At 44.6% G+C, this 20501-nt stretch overlaps 4 protein-coding genes and 1 long non-coding RNA gene across 6 annotated transcripts; 4 read left to right on the top strand and 1 right to left on the bottom strand.

Annotated features, from left to right (window-relative positions):
- On the top strand, positions 550 to 4978 carry LOC8056117 (AP2-like ethylene-responsive transcription factor BBM1). The gene is made up of 9 exons (XM_021457893.1): positions 550 to 958; positions 1072 to 1783; positions 2075 to 2157; positions 2310 to 2318; positions 2444 to 2532; positions 2698 to 2771; positions 2898 to 2948; positions 3060 to 3136; positions 3711 to 4978. The coding sequence occupies exons 1-9, from the start codon at positions 823 to 825 to the stop codon at positions 4589 to 4591; spliced, it is 2112 nt and encodes a 703-aa protein (XP_021313568.1). The 5' UTR covers positions 550 to 822; the 3' UTR covers positions 4592 to 4978.
- Positions 4987 to 8668, bottom strand: LOC110434138. Of its 2 annotated transcripts, XR_002451615.1 has the most exons (3): positions 8540 to 8668; positions 5340 to 5500; positions 4987 to 5251 (listed from the first exon to the last, which is right to left on the bottom strand). It is a non-coding gene; the product is annotated as an uncharacterized LOC110434138 (long non-coding RNA). The 2 variants fall into 2 exon arrangements; XR_002451614.1 differs by having other exon boundaries at positions 4987 to 5500.
- On the top strand, positions 6018 to 8104 carry LOC8056116 (extensin-2). Its single transcript, XM_002458881.2, has 3 exons — positions 6018 to 6386; positions 6584 to 7585; positions 7784 to 8104. The coding sequence occupies exons 1-2, from the start codon at positions 6158 to 6160 to the stop codon at positions 7558 to 7560; spliced, it is 1206 nt and encodes a 401-aa protein (XP_002458926.1). The 5' UTR covers positions 6018 to 6157; the 3' UTR covers positions 7561 to 7585; positions 7784 to 8104.
- On the top strand, positions 10129 to 16079 carry LOC8056115 (uncharacterized protein At3g49140). The gene is made up of 13 exons (XM_002458880.2): positions 10129 to 10456; positions 11487 to 11596; positions 11680 to 11905; positions 12143 to 12245; positions 12336 to 12400; positions 13150 to 13269; positions 13377 to 13472; positions 14071 to 14227; positions 14314 to 14376; positions 14459 to 14568; positions 14653 to 14805; positions 15288 to 15383; positions 15471 to 16079. The coding sequence occupies exons 2-13, from the start codon at positions 11520 to 11522 to the stop codon at positions 15567 to 15569; spliced, it is 1365 nt and encodes a 454-aa protein (XP_002458925.1). The 5' UTR covers positions 10129 to 10456; positions 11487 to 11519; the 3' UTR covers positions 15570 to 16079.
- LOC8056114 (protein ENDOSPERM DEFECTIVE 1) lies at positions 16394 to 19978 on the top strand. The gene is made up of 6 exons (XM_002458879.2): positions 16394 to 17449; positions 17564 to 17683; positions 18645 to 18761; positions 18845 to 18934; positions 19436 to 19543; positions 19647 to 19978. The coding sequence occupies exons 1-6, from the start codon at positions 16475 to 16477 to the stop codon at positions 19704 to 19706; spliced, it is 1470 nt and encodes a 489-aa protein (XP_002458924.1). The 5' UTR covers positions 16394 to 16474; the 3' UTR covers positions 19707 to 19978.

The following is a 20501-nucleotide window of genomic DNA, read 5'->3' as shown; positions in this document are numbered from 1 at the left end:
CTTTAGTAGTACATGTACATGCATGCGCAGATACATCATCAGGTACTCATATAGGCACACATATAGACATGTTTTGAGGAAAATGAGACAAAGTATAGTGGAGACTTCCCCAGAAAGCAGAAGAAAAAGTGGCTTCTGTTCAGTTAAATCACGCTACATTTATTTTTTATTATTATTATAATACAGTACTCTATTTTTTTTCTAGAGGGTGTTTAGTTCGCATTTTTTCCTAAAAATTTTAGATTTTGGTCCATCATTTTGCAAAATGAAACTAAACACCGTACCATGCAAAATTTTTGGCAAAAAAAATAGTTATTCTCTATTTTAGATTTTGGCCTCAAGAGGCAAAAAAAAACCCAAAATGAGCCTCAAAACGCTTCATGAGGACAATAAAACTAAACATGACTCTAAAAATTTTGTCATTTTGTATTTTATTACTCAAAAGTAGTTGGCATTTTGCATTTTGGATTCGATGGGGAACTAAACACCCCCTTACTAAAAGAAACTTCCCCTACTTATTGCTTATATCATAATCGATCCAATTTATATATATATTAGTAGAGTATATCTCGCAATCACATAGTAGCGCCACTAATCTTCTGGAGTGTGCTAGTTGTATAAATATCTACCCGTACCAGCACTGTTTGCTTAATGCTTCAAAACACTCTGCTTGACTTCCCCTTCTCTTCCCTAACCTTTGCACTGTCCAAAATGGCTTCCTGATCTCCTCCTCAACTTAGCTTACTCCCTGTCAATCAAAGAAGAAACTCAAGTTGCAGCCATTAGGAGCAAATTAATCGCTGCTCTTTCAGATAATCAACCATGGCTACTGTGAACAACTGGCTCGCTTTCTCCCTCTCCCCGCAGGAGCTGCCGCCCACCCAGACGGACTCCACCCTCATCTCTGCCGCCACCACCGACGATGTCTCCGGCGATGTCTGCTTCAACATCCCCCAAGGTATGCATCTATCGATCGATATATGTACGTACAGTGCGCATATATATATATATCTGCAGTTTGTGGTACGAATACTGATTGAAGCTAGCATGAAATGTCGTTTGTTCTTTCAGATTGGAGCATGAGGGGATCCGAGCTTTCGGCGCTCGTCGCCGAGCCGAAGCTGGAGGACTTCCTCGGCGGAATCTCCTTCTCCGAGCAGCACCACAAGGCCAACTGCAACATGATCCCCAGCACTAGCAGCACAGCTTGCTACGCGAGCTCGGGTGCTACCGCCGGCTACCATCACCAGCTGTACCACCAGCCCACCAGCTCCGCGCTCCACTTCGCTGACTCCGTCATGGTGGCCTCCTCGGCCGGCGGCGTCCACGACGGAGGTGCCATGCTCAGCGCGGCCAGCGCTAATGGTAGCGCTGGCGCTGGCGCTGCCAGTGCCAATGGCAGCGGCAGCATCGGGCTGTCCATGATCAAGAACTGGCTGCGGAGCCAACCAGCTCCCATGCAGCCGAGGGTGGCGGCGGCTGAGAGCGTGCAGGGGCTCTCTTTGTCCATGAACATGGCGGGGGCGACGCAAGGCGCCGCTGGCATGCCACTTCTTGCTGGAGAGCGCGGCCGGGCGCCCGAGAGTGTCTCGACGTCGGCACAGGGTGGAGCCGTCGTCACGGCTCCAAAGGAGGATAGCGGTGGCAGCGGTGTTGCCGCCACCGGCGCCCTAGTAGCCGTGAGCACGGACACGGGTGGCAGCGGCGCGTCGGCTGACAACACGGCAAGGAAGACGGTGGACACGTTCGGGCAGCGCACGTCGATTTACCGTGGCGTGACAAGGTAATAAGGGTCCGGTATTACAATGAATCGTCACTTCGTCAGAGAACTAAACTAGCACAAATCAGCAATGAATCAAGTAATATCATGAAATTTAGAAAAGCCGTTAGCAATGCAAGGAGCTATCATTATAGATTTGATTGCATCTAGACAGTTCTGAATTAAATGAGTAGGGCAATGTGTAGCCTTTGATGATCTCGCTGATTATTAGGAGTGCCATTTGTATTGGCTATGATTGTGGTATATACAGCAGTAGACAATTAACAAAAGGCTACCACTTTCGAATTATTTTAGGCATAGATGGACTGGGAGATATGAAGCACATCTGTGGGACAACAGTTGCAGAAGGGAAGGACAAACTCGCAAGGGTCGTCAAGGTACCAATATAATGCAATACACCGTATTTAAATATATATGCTTTTCTGTAATTAAGTTTATACTTTCACAAAACTGACATTACTTCGCATTATCATTTTTGGATTGTCGTCGTCATGATTGGCGGGATTGAAATGAACTATTGAATCTACAGTCTATTTAGGTAAGCGATTTCACTTGGTTATTAATTTGGGACCAACTACTTAATCCAGTTTGTTTTTCCCCTATAACCATTATTTTTTCATCTGTGTTCTCAACTCTTACTTTTCCATCTTGTTCCACTGATAGGTGGCTATGATAAAGAGGAGAAAGCTGCTAGGGCTTATGATCTGGCTGCTCTTAAGTACTGGGGTCCCACGACAACAACAAATTTTCCAGTATGTATATGTAGAATGCAGTTTTACTTCACTGAAGATCATACCTTTGCTATGTCTCAAATGCCGTTCATTAGTTAGTGGATCTGAAGTGAAGGTTCTGTAATTTTTGTTAACTATGTACATTGCTGGAATTGTACTTAAAGTCATTTGTTTTTGTATATCTAGGTGAATAACTACGAAAAGGAGCTGGAGGATATGAAGCACATGACAAGGCAGGAGTTTGTAGCGTCTCTGAGAAGGTCGGTCGAACAGCATTGATTAATCAATGCCAACTCTATTGAATAAACATCTACTCTGTTAATTGTTAAAGTTTGAGAGAAAGATCTGCATGTTAGATCTTAATAGACCACTGTATATGAATGCAGGAAGAGCAGTGGTTTCTCCAGAGGTGCATCCATTTACAGGGGAGTGACTAGGTATGAATTCATATAATGGCGTCAACAAACACACATACACTTTGATTGAGGAGGCGAATGCACGCATGGATTGAATGTGAATGGTGTTTTACTTGAACTATGTAATTATAGGCATCACCAGCATGGAAGATGGCAAGCACGGATTGGACGAGTTGCAGGGAACAAGGATCTCTACTTGGGCACCTTCAGTAAGTATCAGAGATGTTTTCTCATTGTATATAGAGGAGTACTTCTATATGTATATATACATTCAGTTATTCACCACACAAAAGCAAATTGCAGTCAACTAATAACAATCTCAACGCAATGAGAAGCAAGTGTTACAGCTGATAGTACACATTTGTAGACCTTCTGCATATGGATGTTATATATGATGACTATTAAAAATGTGACCATTGCATCAAGTCATGCAAAGTTGCATTGCAGTAGTACATACATTACTTAGTGCATGCTCCTCAAGTGGCTTTTTCAAACCTGATCCCATGTCTGGCGCTATTGTTGTCTCCCATTCACCCGTGCATCAGGTCAAAATAGTACTATGCCTCAATAAGAAACACATGAGCATGCACTGGCAGCAGCAGACTAATCAAGTTCTATCATTTACTAATAAACTAATTAGGCTACAGCATCCAAAAGATTCTACCCATTAAGCCACAACTGTTCATGCATGCATTCATAAACCAGGATACCACCATGCATGCGTGCACCGTGTTCGTGCTTGGAATATTGAGCTGAGCCGAGTGCACCCTTGCGTGGATGCAGGCACGCAGGAGGAGGCAGCGGAGGCATACGACATTGCGGCGATCAAGTTCCGCGGCCTCAACGCCGTCACAAACTTCGACATGAGCCGCTACGACGTCAAGAGCATCCTGGACAGCAGTGCGCTCCCCATCGGCAGCGCCGCCAAGCGTCTCAAGGAGGCCGAGGCCGCCGCGTCCGCACAGCACCATGCCGGCGTGGTGAGCTACGACGTCGGCCGCATAGCCTCACAGCTCGGCGACGGCGGCGCCCTGGCGGCGGCGTACGGCGCGCACTACCATGGCGCCTGGCCGACCATCGCGTTCCAGCCGAGCGCGGCCACGGGCCTGTACCACCCGTACGCGCAGCCGATGCGCGGGTGGTGCAAGCAGGAGCAGGACCACGCGGTGATCGCGGCCGCGCACAGCCTGCAGGAGCTCCACCACCTGAACCTGGGTGCTGCCGCCGGCGCGCACGACTTCTTCTCGGCGGGGCAGCAGGCGGCGATGCACGGCCTGGGTAGCATGGACAATGCATCACTCGAGCACAGCACCGGCTCCAACTCCGTCGTGTACAACGGTGTTGGTGATAGCAACGGCAGCACCGTCGTCGGCAGTGGTGGCTACATGATGCCTATGAGCGCTGCCACGGCGACGGCTACCACGGCAATGGTGAGCCACGAGCAGGTGCATGCACGGGCACAGGGTGATCACCACGACGAAGCCAAGCAGGCTGCTCAGATGGGGTACGAGAGCTACCTGGTGAACGCAGAGAACTATGGCGGCGGGAGGATGTCTGCGGCCTGGGCGACTGTCTCAGCGCCACCGGCGGCAAGCAGCAACGATAACATGGCGGACGTCGGCCATGGCGGCGCACAGCTCTTCAGTGTCTGGAACGATACTTAAGCTACACATGCCGGCCTGGCAATCCGTCGTAAAACGTACACTGACATAAATAACACTTAGGGTTCCTGATGGAGGTGACCAGTAAGTTGTTATTTGTCATATGCTTAAGTTCTTAATTTGTAGCCGGAAGGAAAGCTAGGGCTTCTTCTGAAGGGTGGGGTGATGGTTTGTGAAGAGTGCCATGGGGGTTTTCTCCATGACGATACCTTCACTTGCTGCCATTTTGGGGTTTCAGGTTCAGAAGATGGATACCAAGTAATTGTATTAACCAAGCCATATTAAATTAGATGGGTAGAAAATGGTAGCTAGGGTGGATGACCTGACATGAGGTGAAAACTGATGGCATCTTAATGGCCTAGCTTTTCCATTCAAATGATCAAATTGAAGCAGGGAAATCAAGCAAAGTTCTTTCACTATTTCATTTACCTTTTCTGTTTCCATTTCTGTTCATCGTCCTTCATACTCACCGGTTGTTTTTGGGCTCAATTCTCTCTCCTTTAGGATAGAATTTTTTATGGGCCCAGTTCAATACATCGTGCAGATTGGGCCCAACATGTTCGCCTGAATTGGCTTGGCTCCCACCGACCAAACCAGGTGCACTTCCTTCCTTTTGGGCACCAAAAAAAAAGCCACCACCATGGTTCAGCTGATTTCTCTGTTCTGTCGCGAAACCAGAGGGCAGATTAAATAAAGAGCATGCAAATGAAACAAACGAGCAAGTAAACAATCATTTGTTAGTCAAACCAACTCTTGATTGGAGATGGAGCAGGACAGATTTGTTAGCCTGAACCATTCGAGCTGACCCGGGGCGGCGCCCTTTTGACTTGAGATTAGCCCCTATCCTGTGGTCAGTGGGCTATGTGTTTCAGCAGAGCAGTTGAAGCTACACACACCATGCTCCATGCAGACCTTTGACAGAAGTATGAAGCAGTTAGGTTCCATCTCTAGTAACTTTTTTGTGTTCCCAGCTACAAATGCTGAGTATCAAACACTTACATGTTGAATCACTGAAACTGCTGGAATTGAGTAGCTAGGCGACCACAAAAAAAAAAAAATTGCTCCGACAAGAAGAGCATTGTAACGGAGCAGGCACACAGTGACACAGTATATGTTCTCCTAGCTCCTGTACTTCTGTTTAATTATGCTAGTGCCAACATTGCATAAAACGGAAAAAAAAAGGTGCCTGAAGAAATGGCACCGCAACACACTTTCAGTGAGTTTTGGGGGTAAAAGAAAATGACTAGGACATCCTGACTAAATTCATTTTCATATGATGGCCTGCCATATCATGTTTCTTCTGAGTGGATACGCCACAAATTCCTATTAGTTTTTTTTTCTTGATGCATAAAATTCTGTGCTCTTTTAGAACATGACATGGTTTGGTAAATAGCAGTGCAAATTTACAAGCAACTAGAACATGATAATGTTGACCCACTTCACTCCATCCCCTACCTGCTCTCGATCCCTCAAACCTTGCAACCATGGCAACTATAAATAGTCGTCCACATCTAAAGCCAAAACCATCCACATCCTCTCCTGCTCTCACTTGGCAAAGCACTACTAGCTATGAGAATGAGCATGACAGGCCAGCTCAAGGGTCACCTATGGCTGGTCTTCACCATGTTGTTCGTCACTTTTGCAATGCATAGCGAGGGAGCGAGCAGCTTCGCACCACCATCTCTCTCCATATCACCAACATACGATCCAGTTATTAAGGTGATAGGGAAGGTGTACTGCTACAGATGCTTCAATGAGGCACACCCAGATGAATCACATGGGAAGAAGCACCTGGAAGGTGAAATTTTGTGCCTATCCCTGTTCTTATTGTGATCTCATCATGCTAATGCAGTCAGCTTGGAAAAATATCAATGTCCCTATTTGTTCGTATTGATCTTCCTTAAGCATCAGTTGCTGACTTTTAGCATATACTGTATTATACTTAAATGTCCTTCTGAGTTTCATATTTATCTGTTTACAATGATCTGGACGCAGGAGCCATGGTCAAGGTCACTTGTCAGGCAAATGACCAAGCACTAGTGGCATTTGGCTACACCAAAAGCAATGGCAAATACAGTGTGATCCTTAAGGGCTTGCCAATTAGCAACAACTATGGGGCTGACTCGTGTAAGGTTGAGCTTCATGGAGCACCAGGAGGATCAGACTGCAATGTGCCAATTGAGTTAAATTTGTCTGGGCTCAGTGTTTACTCCAAATCAAGCGAGGAGGTGGTTTTTAAAGCAAACCAGATAATGGCATTTGCATCAAAGAATACATTTGGTTGTTCCAAACCACAGACGCAACCACCGATCCATCCCTACAGTTCCCCACCACTCCCTTACCAGTATCCCTCGCCTCCGGCAATTCACAAGTCTCCACCACTGCCTTATCAATATTCACCACCACCTTCTAACCAGCTTCCACCCCCAGCATACCAGTACCCATCACCACCACAAAACTACTACATTTCGCCGCCACCTTACCAACAGTCTATGCCTCCGAATAACTATCAAACTCCACCAACTTCACAAGGCACCAAGTCTCCAGTACAACCCCACAAGTATCTACCACCTCCATACTACTACAACTCTCCACCACCACAACACCAACACAACTATGTGCCTCCACCACTAGTTTACCAGTACCCGCCACCTCCATACATCAACAAGTCACCACTTCTACCATCATCACCGGTGACTCCATACCACTATAACTCTCCACCTACATACCAGTATTCACCACCTCCATATAACTACCTGTCTTCACCGCCACCTGCCCAGTATTCCCCACCATTACCTCCAAATGCTCCAAAACATCTACATCCAAATGCCCCCCATGCAAAATCTCCACCAGCATCTCCACAACCTCTTTACCAGTACAACACCCCACCACCTCCAAATGATGTCATGCCATCGACAATGCCACCTCTGCACTCCTACCAATCCCCACCGCCAACGAACCAGCTATCTTGAGCATCGGTACCAGTTCTATGCAAGTGTAAGTTTCTTTTTTTTGTCAAATACACCATCTGAAACTTTACATATATGATATTGTGCATTGTCTTAAAAAATTAAATCACACTTTTGCAAACTCAAAATACACAATTCGATAAAGAAAGCAAAAAATAAAAAATAAAAAAAATCCCAAAGTGTGGTCGCATGCCATGTTAACCATATGACTCTGGTTGCCTTTCAGGACCAGGCACGAGCAAATAAACGAAACAAGCTGAAGCCCATGTTGATTCTCAAGAGGAAGGAGTGTCATAGCTGGAGCCTTCAGCTTCCATCAGTATTCTATATGTAGAGTTTGTCCATTGCATTATCTAGAGTTGTTGCAGCTTTCATTTCTTGCCTATAGCTATTTCAGCAATGTAATCATAAGTTAAATGAGCTTTCTTAATAGCTCTATCAATCCAATATATGGTGTGTACTCCTTGCGGCTAAAAAAATTGAGCTTTCTTGTTTATGCCCTTACTTGCCATTTGTCAAGAAGATGGGACGAATCAGAAATTCAGAATTCACTTGTTCCTCTCTCTTATCTTAAATCCGATAATTGACTTTTGGCTAAAAAAAAGAAGAGAGGACTCGTTCCATTTTGTTTTCGGTTTGTATTGTGGCATCTTAACGGGATTCAGAATTCAGGAGGGCTATCTCCTCTGTACGAGAAGATAAAAAATGACTCAAATTAAACTATTTTACTCGCCAGTACCCCCCCCCCCCCCCTCCCTTTCCAAAAAAAACGTTGGACATCAGCAACCCCTGCGCACACAGGCAACGCGATCTTCACGAATCACGAGAAGCTTCAACACACTAAAATCGCTTCGTCTTCTTCTTATTTTGGCGCGGATCTCGCGGCCCTTACGCTTCTTTCTTCGCCTACACGCGAGGGAAGCCTACGCAGACTACGAAGACGGACTAGCTAGTGATTTAACGAGTGGCTCTGGGGACTCACCGTAGAGGAGCCCGGTGGCCGCGATGCTGCCGTGTCGTGTACGCGCATGGTCCCCGCGCGGCGGGTTTCGGCGACGGCGACGGCGACGCTCGCCTGGGCGGTCGATTCAGGAGGCATAGCAGTCAGAAGAGCACCACCGCGGATCACCTGCCCGGCACTGAAGATCCAGACCAGACGGTTTGGGTGGGCTTGGCCCACGCTGAAGCTTTGGGCCTGGCCGTCACTGGGCCAGTCACGTCGCTAGCGTCCGTCGACGTCACACACGGATAAAAAAGAGAGAGTGCCAAAAGGGGAGGAAAAAAACCAGAGAGAGAGAAAAGCTCTCTGCATCGAACTTCGATGGTCAAAGTGTACACGAAACTTTGAACAAAAAAAGTGTGTAGCACTGTAGCACAATGATGAATGTGGCACCACCTCTCCATATATCCAGTACATGCACAGGACAGCACATGGAGTCATGGTCTCGTCGATCCGTCGCACCCACCATTCTTCATCTCGGCGGTGCACCAGCACCAAAAACATGTTATCTGAACTCTTCTGAAGAATAAAACACACACACACACACACACACACTTCTATGCGTCTGAGGGCTTGCAAATCTCTACGCAGCGCATGGACCTGTAGAGCCAGCCCCACGTAAAAACTGTCGTGCCATCATCCGAATGCTGGGCCATCGTTCTCCAGAAAAGCGACCAAAGTGACGAAAGAAAGAAAAGTGGCAAGCGGAGGAACCAAAACAAACAGAAACATGTCGTCGTCCGTTTTTCGTGAGCCGAAGCGAAGACGATCATGAGGCTGCGGTTGGCGTTGCTCGCAGCGGGAACTTTTCTTTTGATGCCAACGGAATATGGGTGAGATATTCGCTGCCTGTGCACGCAGACGGTAGAGCTGCGGCGCAACCATCCAAATTCGTTCCAATCCAATCCAAACTGCCACTCAGGTCTCAGGTACGAGCGCTGCTCCTCATCTCTCTTGTCTTCTCCCTCGCCCAAATGCTATCCATACGTCTCCAATCCTTTTCATCTGCTGACGAGAGCCAGCGACGTTTTGCAAAGTCCTGTAAATAGCTATGCTGCCCAAATCGTCAGACTGGCAAATGGCAATGCTATTCAGAGGAGGAACAATCAGCAATGAATGCTAGTATCCTGTAAATAGCAACATTTTTAGCCGTATACGTATACGGAGCGAGTGCATTTCAGTTCTCTACCACGTCTATGACCCAGTGGCCCACGTACAGTGATCGCTACACGTGTAATTATTACCTTATTATTATTTGATGAAGCGAACTGCACACATCATCATCATTTTTTTTGGGTGTATATGGGACCAGACCAACGACCAGTATTAAATGCGGAATTTACCTCGAGATCCAACTTCACCAACTCCAAAGAATAATAACCCTACCCCAAAATGGGTGTTGGGCGTAATTAAGCCAAATCATGTTTATCTTCATGTTAATCAACCCTTTCCCCCTATCTTCTCAATATACAGCTTTTAGAAATGAACAAGAAAATTGAGAGAAGAATCTGCAACATAATTTGGGAAACTCACTGTGCGTGCAGGAGGCGCAAATTACTAAAAGGGCCCTGCGCTACTGGTCTGGCGGCTGCTCGCTCTCTCGTCGGTCCCAAAGGGCAAAGGGGAAGAGGGGAAACCGGGCAGAGCGCAGCGCAGGACAGGGAGAGAACTCGCCGGCCTAGTCTGCGCGGTGATCCGTCTCCCCTAGGGTGTTCCGCCGTGCTGGGGCAGAGACACGGGGTTGCCGTTCTTCGCCGCCGCACGCCAAGGTTCTGCTCCGCTTGATCCTGCGGCGGTGCGGCCCTGTTTTTGTTTTTGTTTTTTTTTCTCTCGTTTCAGGTGGCCAGCCTTGGTTTTCTCTCGTTTCAGACTTTCAGGTGGCCAGCCTTGGTTTTGCCGGTGAGTGCCGCTGACCTCGCCCTTCCCCGTATCCAATTCGATTGGGCTTAGAATCACTGCTGCGAGGATTGGCGTCCCGGAGATGTCTTCTGTTTCCTTTTAAATGTCCATACTAGCTTATAATGATGCTTTGCTTGAAGAACATAGGAGACCTGTTCCTTGATCACCGCAGCATCTAAGTCGTGTGCGATTGTTCACTGAATCATCTAGTCTTGATTGATTGGAGAATTTGGTTGAATCGCTTTGGTATTAGTTTGTTACAAGTGGCGTTTGCAGTGTTGTGTTAATTGCAACGGCTTCAGTTGGTAAAGTGCTCCGATCCACTGGGTCCCAACGTTAATACATGGTGCTGAGGAATTAGGCCGGATGGATTAAGGATAACATAGCTTGGGTTCGGTTTCGGTGTGATCTTTGTGAACATGAGTGTCAGTTTGCACATTCACAACTGTCAGGGGATTATCCCGGTTCATCTGACTGGAACTTCATTATGTTTGGCATTGTCCAGGAACCAGGGCATCACTTTTCCTGTTTCACCACTTATGCACAATTGCAGTTGAGGGAATAGTGATAAGCCTAACTTCTTTGAAGGAAGATGTTCATGAACACCCAAATTTTCTTCCATCTGGACCATGTTAAGTGTTCTAATCCGAGGAGGTCTTATTGGTCAGCCAGCTGTATTTGATCGATAATTAACACAATAATGCATTGTGCTCAATGTTGGAGTGGGTACTAGAACTGTTTGTTATGCTCCCTCCCTTTGCTAGATGAATTTTAGCCATTTGTTCTTTTTTTTTCAGAAAAAAAAAAATTAACCCTTTCTTTTCTGATTGGTCACCATTTGTTTGGTACCCTCTTCTGTAGCATTTTCTTTGAAAATACCAGTAACCTCTGTTTTGATCTGGTAAATAGCAGCATACCATCCATGCGGAATCATCCCTATTATGTGCATGTTCCTTGAAATGAGTATTTATTAAGTACATGCGCCATCAGCATTTTTTTGGGCCTAACAATTCTGTTTTCCTTTTTTCAGAACTCATTCTGTGGCCCTCTGCTGTAGTGTCCAATGGCGGCAGGAGCAACCTTAAACTGGGTTAAAATCCCATTTGACACCCGGAGATTCCATGACCTATCTAGTTTAAGGTCCATCCAATTCTCATTGTTAGCTGTTCCTCTCAATGGCTTTCTTGCATTTTGAAACTAACACGTGCAACCATTACTTGCAGTTTCCGATCCCGAAACCCTTTTGGATCAATTCAGCCCTGGTGGCTGCCAACCGATCAAGACTCATCCCTTATCAAGGTTCGCGTGGCTGCTGATTATTCAGACTCAATGCCAGATTCAAAGTACACGAGAGATCGGGGTTATCACCCTCTTGAAGAAGTTAAAGAACGTCCAAAGAAGAAGGACCTGTTGCTGACAGATGTCGAAACAGCTAGAACGGTAGTGGAGGTATGTTAACCTGGCGCAATTAAATAGTACTCGTGTTTCTTCACCTAGCTATTTAATGTTTCATAGGTATGGTTATGGCCAGTATAGGGCTCCTGAAACTAATCCAAATATATGTTGTAAAGCCTTGCACAAATTCCTCCAGGCGTGTAACAAACAAAATGATGGTTTATATCTTTATGAGATATGTTTGTGAGCATCTGAGCTTAGGTAACGTTTACAATCTTCCATCTTGTCTAGGCCAATAGCAAGGGGTTGCTTGTATTTCCTGCTAGGGTACACAATGAACCTCATGGACATGTTGCTTGGTCGGAGTTTCAATATGTTGTTGATGATTATGGAGGTAATGCCTTAATGCATAGGGGGAAAATGTACAATAGAGCCTTCGCAGTGCTCATCTTCTGTAGCTAACCTGTTGGCAACTTATGTACAGACATTTTTTTTGAAGTACCTGATAGCGAGAACATCTTGGAAGATGATACTGCAAACAATCCTGTGGTAAGATGTTGTGCTGCTGTTCTCACCAGTCACCAGGAGAGTACTAGTTAAAAACTAGATAATAATATTTGCTTTCCTTGTTACTGGGTTAGTTTCCTTGTAGGTAGATATGTACTCCATCCGTTCGAAATTGTAGGTTGTTTTGGCTTTTGTAGATACATATTCTTTTACTTTATATCTAGACATAACATATATCTAGGTGCACAGCAAAATCAATGTACCTACAAACAACCTATAATTTGGTATCAAGTGAGTATTATACTACGGACAGGCAGACAAGTTTATATAGCTCACATATTATTCCTTAGGGCTCAAGTTGAGTAGTCCTGATCAGTGACCTTGTATCCATTATGAATAATGCTAAAATTTGAATTGTTCTTCTCTCTACCAAAAGTTACTTAAAGTCGTACACTCATAGGAGTAGACTCTAGAGTCTATTTGCCAAGGATCATCTGGTATTATGTTGTATGGTAGTTATTCCTTTAAGGGCTAATGTTCACAATACAGTACCATTTTTCCCTTTTTTTTTCTCTACGTAAGCTAGCACAGATGCGTTCTATGGTCAGTAATGTGATGTTAATGGGTTGCACTCGTTGAGTTTTTTCAGATTGCAAGTTTAGTGCTGCAGTGATCATGCCATTAACTTGCTACAAAACAGTGTTACTCTGAAGTAAACAAATTTGTGCACCAGTGCTTGGATACATGATTTAATTGTTTAAAATGATGCTTTAATAATTGCACTATTGCAGACAGTTTTGATTGGAATGGACAGACCCATTATTGGAGAAAGTAGCGTGGCGATTAGTGATTTTAGTGATTACATGGATGGTGAAAATTTAATGGACGTTCCTGATGAGCACCACACCAAGGTTTGCTAACAAGTTATTTTTCCTGCTTTCGGCAGGTACTATGGGTCATTTTTGTTATTAGCAAGAAGCACTATCATTATTGATGTTTCCTTTGTGAAATGTCCCAGATTGATACAGAAATAACTGATATTCTCATAGAGTGGGGGATGCCTGCAACAATGCGTGCAATACATCCGATTTACTTTGCCAAATGTTTGAAAAAGGTAAGAGATAAATGGTTATTGAAGAGTGCAGACACCACAAAACAGCAGCCCTTGAAATAATGAAAATGGTGAAGCTGATAAATATGATATTAACAATTCATTGAATTCAGCTTACATCATGCACGATTTGAAAGTGAGCCTTCAGATCATTCACTTTAGATTGCAGACTCCAGCCCACTCGGGTTGCCACATATCGAGTTCTGAAAAAAAAGGCAAAGATAGAAAATCTAGATGGTCTGACGTTAGCTTCAGAGTATGGTATCTTTCAGCAGGGACAACAAATGCCAGTAAAACCAAAGAAAGATCGGCAGCATTTTGATTTCTTGCTCTGAGTATCCCTTTTCCCATCAATTAGTATTGGATAGAATCTCTGCTAAAAATGGAATATATTTAAAGAGCATTGTGACCTCTATATATATGCCAATCTGAACTTGTTTATCTGAACTTTCATGTGTCAGTTTGTTGTAGAATAAAAGCTTCACCAAAGCATGTCTCATAGCATGAGTGGTCACAAGAGGACAGCCCTAAATGTGTCCCTCATCAAATCTCGAGTTGCAGAGAACTAGGCAATCACGTTACCTGCTCTTTTACTGTACAGGCCATTCATAATAATAATGGGAAGAAGATGGATAGTCCATCAAATGGTCTCTCTATTGTAGGATATCTAAGACCTGCTTTCATAGAGGAAGAATCTTACTTGAGGAGCTTGTTTCATGGTGAATGCAGCAGTGATCGTTATTCATCTGACTGGAAAGGTACTCCTGTAGAAAAATTGGATAAGAATAAGCTTCTTTCCTTCTCTCAAATCTTATTTGACAATCCAATGCCATTTTGGATGTAGTAAATGAAACAGATGAATACAGCAGAGAAACTCGGCCAGTTTCTGGAACCAATCGCCTCATTGGTAATTTAGTTGGTTGAAATTTGCACTTCAGCTATCCCCTTTACTCCAATTTTCATTTAACTAGTATTAAGCAAATATTCAGATGGTGATAAATCAAAATTTGACTTCAATGATGCTGAAACTAAAACTGATTCAATGATCTACAAGCTGGAGATAATGACAATTGAACTGTTTTCCATGTATGGCAAGCAGGTAATGTTGCTTCAGAATATCATATGACTACATGCTCTCGGTATTTTTCCCTTACAGTTTCTTATATTCTGTGGATCACTGCAGTTTATGATTGATCCACAAGATTTTCAAGATTCAGAACCAGATATTCTTGCAAATTCTGCTTCAGCGATTATAGAACGGATCAAAGAAAACAGTGACCAATGTGCAATGGCTCTCAGGTCGCTCTGTCGCAGGAAAAAGGGTCTTACTGTCGAGGTGTGTTTGTTGCCACTGATGAGTCATTTTCATGTTCACAATCTCAAATCATCATTCCTATGAATGCTCTTATTTTAACCATATGTCCAAATTCAGTATTTCATTGTGAAAAGGGTATAGTCCATTTTTCAATCGCCAACTTTCGTGGTAGTTCCGTTTTCAAGCTTGAACTACAAAATCGAGCACCAAACACCCTTCGACTCTGAAAACTAGACAAATTTTGTCCTCTTCCTGGTTTCAAAGGTAGTTTCTTCTTTTCCAAAAATAATAAAAATCTGGTTAATCTCTAAAATTTCATATCTAATTTATTTTAAATCAGAAAAATATGAACCTAGTACCATTTTTTTTCTTCTAAAAATGTTATCTTGGAGGTTGAAAATGTACTTTACCCTAATTAAGCATGAAGTTCTCACTGTTGCATTGCTAATAGGACAAGCACTACTTTAGCATAAGCTTTGTTTGCAATCTGATATTTTCTGTAGGAGGCAAGCTTGATTGGTGTCGACAGCCTTGGTATTGATGTAAGGGCCTTTTCTGGCTTGGAAGCTAGGACCGTTCGAATTTCATTCAATGCACAGGTTAGTTATTGGGCTTCATAAACTTTTAAAGTTACCTCGTTTCTTTTAAGGGAAGCTAGAACAATTCCTTGTAATCTTTGGTTTCAGGCGCTCTCTGAACGTTCAGCTGAAAAGAAGATCAGGCGAATGCTTTTCCCCCGTTCCCAGCGTAAAAACGTGAAAACCTCTACTGAAGATGTATCCTAATATATCAGCTGATTTTCCTTATAGAGGATGTAAACACCTTGTTCAAAGACAAGGGTGCCAATGGAATGATTTGGTCTTATGCGAGTTTGCTAGGAGATGGCGCACAACCTGTCGACTATGAGGATAACCAAAAGCAGCAGAGTACCTGATTGAGGTTTTGACCTCGCTGATGAAGGAAGGTTGGCCTTCCAAGAATATAGTTTGGTTTCTGACAGATAATAAAAAAACAAATAAGGTGCCAATTCGTGTAAAAGATGCACTGCCATTTTATGCTGGCGGAAACTGATGAGTTGACCAAAGGTTTGTCAGCTACAAATTCCCAGTAATAACGAGCTGCGAGAGGAAAGGGCAGAGTAATAAGATCTCGTTCAGTTCTTTACTCCAACTTGTAACTAACTTAGTTGTCTCTTTCATGTCTGAATAAATGTAATGTAACGCAACTGTGATTATGTCGTTGTTGAACTATACAAAAAATGAGAATTTAATAAAGTTTCGAGTGCTTGTACTGTACTCGTGTACTGTTACAAAACAACGTACAGCTCTTTTTCCAGGTAAATTTATACGTAACAAAGAAACCGTACACAGCATTGTTCTGATATACGCTAAACCGCGAGCAGTGGATCGTGCTACGTTAGCCCATTAACCGGACTGCAATCCGGCCCAAAGTAAAGCTAGGTTTGGGCTTTTGTGGGTCATGATTTGGAAAGCAAAGCTAACACAACAGAGATTCGGCCCTTCCCCATTTCCCGTGCATACCGTTAAGGCGCCCCTCCTCGCCGGCCGGCGGCCGCAATTAAACCCGCTTCCTCGAAACTAGCCGTTGTACCCGTCTCTCCCGAAAATCCATCCCGCTTGGCCGCTTCCCTCGACGGCCACCACCCCTTCTCCGCTCCGATCTCTCCGGCATGGCCGCCGCCACAGCCCCGCCGTCGCAGAGCGCGGACCTGATGCCGCCGCCCCCTCCGCCCGTCCCGCCGCCGACTGCGCCCCGTCCGCGCCGCCGCGCAAGGGAAGTCAGCTCCCGGTACCTCTCAACGCCCGTCCCCTCGACCCCGCGCCTCTCCACCGCCTCCGCGGCCTCCTCCACGCGGTCGCGCTCCCCGACGCCGTCGCCTCGTGGACGGCAGCGGGCGGCCACGCCCTTCGCCAACGAGAACCACCCGCCCCCTCCGCCGCCGCCCACGGGCACCGTCGCGCGCCGGCGGGCCGTCCAGAAGCTTTTCGAGGAAACCGGCGCCGGCAACCCGCGCGCCTCGGTGGGATCCAACTCCTCCGCGGTGTCCGCAGCTACTCCGCGGCAGCTCCCGCGCTCCACCAGCGGGCCGGCCGCGCCCACCGCGCGGAGGGGGTACCCGCGCCTTCCCACGCCCGCGCGTGCTGGCTCCTGCCCAGCCTCCGCCGCGGTGGAATCCGACACCGCCTCTTGTTGCTCTTCATCTGATACGTCGTCCACGGCCACTGACTTGTCTGAGGCCGATCGGGCGCTCGGGATGGCCCCAGCCTTGTCGTGCGAGAGCCCGCCGCTGCTGGGCCCAGCGTCCTGCCGCGGGGGGCGCCTCTCGTCAGAGCTCCGCTCGTCGGTGCCGGAGTCGGGCGGGTCCTCGCGGGCGTCCAACCCACTGTGCTACCGCTCGCTCAACTCGGCACTGTCGATCTCAACGGCGATGGCTGGGAAGCTGACGGCGGCAGGGAGGCCACCGCAGCCGCAAGGGCCGAAGGCAGCTGATCTGAAGCGGGCGGCCATCGTGGGGGGCAGGAAGGTCGCGGGGAAGCAGGAAGACGTGCACCAGCTGCGGCTGATGGACAATTCGTACCTCCAGTACAGGTTCCTCAACGCTCGGGCTGAGGCAGCAGGCAAGGCCAAGGCGGCGGCTGCAGAGGTGAGGGGTTGTTAATGCATCACGGGGGTGGCTATCTTGTTCTGGTTGATGAAGAGAGCGAATTAAGGTGCTGACGGCAGATTTGTTTTTTTTTTTGTTTTGTTGGGTGCAAAGAAATCCTTGTACGGGCTCGAGGAGAGGATAGCCAGCCTCAGAGTATCTGTTGCTGAGAAGAGGGCAGAGATGGAGATGATGAAAAGGCAGCATACATTGAATTCAGTAGTAAATGCGCAGGTAAGGCTTTCTGAATTTTGAATTGCTGTGTTCAGTGCGCTGTGCATTTCTTCATAATGGGTGCTAACCAAATTGCTTGATTGTTGAATCTAAGCTACCTAAATTCTTCAATCAATAGACTGTAGGGGATGTTGGGTGTCCATTCCATGTGAATAGAGTTAGACACTGATGTGGGGAACCTCGCTCAGAATCGCTATTCAGTTAAACCAAAAAAGTAGAGACTTTGAGAAATGTCACTGAATGGATATGTTTGACTAGTATATCAACTGAATTCAGAAGTAGATTTAAATCCCGAATAGGGTTAAATGTCCAGATTAAATCCAGTTTTCCCATTCTGAAGTTTGTTTTTCAAAAAAAAGGAAAATATATCATACAGTTTGTGTGGTCCTCTCTTTTTTTTTTTTTGCTGTGTGTATAAAATAGACAAAATATATAGGTGGAGCTCTTGAAAGCCATGTATATTTGACAGTATGAGTTTATTTGTATCAAATCGGGTACATGGTTTGATTTATAATTGTTTAGTGGGATATATGGTACAAAGCATGTATATATGGTCAGTGTGAATTTTACATGTAATAGAATAGGGTCAAGTATTCAGAATTAAACCAGTCGCGCCACTTAGTTAGTATTTCTTCTTTTCAAAGGAAAATATAAAATATATTACATGATTTGCGTGTCACTCTCCTTGTTTGATTTTCTTTATAGAATACACAAAATATATAGGTGAAGCTCTTGAAAGCTTATGTGTATTGTGAGTTGTGACACTGAGATTCTTTGTATCAAAGTGTTATCATGCTTTGATTTATATTTGTTTGCTGAGATGTATGGTACAAAAGTTATATATATGGTCAATATGAATTTTACATGTAACACCTTTCTGTTACGTTACTCTAGAACAGAGATGTGAAACTTTCAGGTGTCATATTTGATTCACTCTAAAAGAGAGATGTGGAACTTTCAGGTGCCATATTTGATTCAGTGGGGTGAGATTGAGGGGGATCATGCAAGCTGCCTTAGAGGGGCAACAACAGCACTGTCTAATGCCTCATTACGGCTACCAATCATTGGGAGTGTAAATGTAAGACTTTTATACTTCATTAGACATCAGTTCTGTCATTCTGTGCATACGGCCAAATATCATGTTGTTTGATATGCTTGCAGGCCAACTGCGAGGAACTTACAGAAGTCCTGAAGTCAGCAGCACAACTGCTTGAACCGCTTTCACCTTGCATCGAAAATTTCCTGCCAAAGGTGAGACTACAGGGATTTTTGAAAAACATATATACCAAAACAGTGTGATGCCTTAGCTTTCTTTAGATGCTTTTCTGGGAGATGTTCAATAACTGAAATCATTAAATATATCAATAAATTCACTGTATCAGATATAGTTTTAGATGAAATATAGTGAGAATATCTAAACCTTTCAACCACCATATGATTTGCAATTTCTAAGCTATAACTCAAAATAAGATAGGGTGAAGAAAATAGCAAATTAAATGAAATAGAAACTTAGTTCCTAGTGTAGTAGTGTTCCTTTTTAACTCATATGCCTTCTTGTCAAAAAAAAAAAAAACTCATATGCCTATCATTGCTTCTTGTCTTTAATTGATGTTGTGTTTAGAAATTTGCAAAGTTTTAGATAGTCTCAGTGGTTGTGGTGAATATGGTGTTCTCATTTGCTTAGTTGTAGTACTTATTTATTATGCGACAAAAAAAATATCTTGTCATGTAAAAATTTATATTGCCATGTAGGTTGAACAAATCGACGATGTGGCCTCTAATCTGGCCCAGGTTATCGCTACTGAGAGAACCTTGATAGAGGAGTGCGGTAATCTCCTATACCAAGCACAGAACCTGCAGGTATGGATCTAAATTGATAATCATCTCACTTCAGTCAGCATGTACCACTTTCCCTGGCTGGCAAAATATCTAACTGATGTGATGACAAATCCCAATTGCATAGATGAGGGAGTCCAGCTTGAGGAGTCAAGTGATGCAACTGAAACAAAATGAAGCAAAATAGAAGGAAGATGGGGAAAACACGCCCGCGTTTGTTCAACACTTCAACTGAGTGAGCTAACTGTGCTCCACTGTTGGATGTCCAAGAGGACGGAAGTTGCCTATACATCACCAAAGGCATAAGTGGATTCTACGAATTGCTGATTCTTTTCCAGTACATATGTCATGTAATTTTCTGTGGTAACATTTTTTGTCGTCTAGCTATTGGAAAAACAGACACAGTCATAGTTTTACAAATGGAAATTTGTTGATTCTTTGTAGTTCGCGGGTTGCGCAAATACCATTGTCTATTTGTTAGTGTTTGACGAAAAATATATAAATATCAGCACACTCTTGTTAAGACGTGTAAAAAAATATACATATTATTTCTCGCTAAAAGAGAACATTATTTTGAGAATAAACAGGAACAACTTGGTTAAGGAACACCAACTACTAGTCTACTGAAAACCATAATATTTTAGCGAGACAAGTGTTTCTCACGAAATGTGCAAAGAGTCGCTAATGTATTTGGAGACCTTAAACTTGGGTGAAGAAACCCAACAACTCGAAAGTGGGCCGTGAAGGAACCCAATGCACGCTCAGCTTATCCACTTGTCAAAGGTGTAAAATCCCCTAAAAAAATTGTCAAAGGTAAAAATGGGTATCTCTTTTATCTGTATTGTGTTATCCATGTGTAATCTTCTATCTATGTTAAATTATTATTGTTTGAACCACATCAATTATATGTTAAATTATTGTTGTCTGAACCACATCAAACCAAAAATATCTAAAACCAAATTCAGTATAGAATTTGAAATAG

Source organism: Sorghum bicolor, chromosome 3 (genome assembly GCF_000003195.3).
Source record: "Sorghum bicolor cultivar BTx623 chromosome 3, Sorghum_bicolor_NCBIv3, whole genome shotgun sequence".
In the NCBI taxonomy this organism is placed as follows: domain Eukaryota; kingdom Viridiplantae; phylum Streptophyta; class Magnoliopsida; order Poales; family Poaceae; genus Sorghum; species Sorghum bicolor.
The sequence above is the reverse complement of the archived record's forward strand: the minus strand, read 5'-3'. Positions and strand labels throughout refer to the sequence as shown.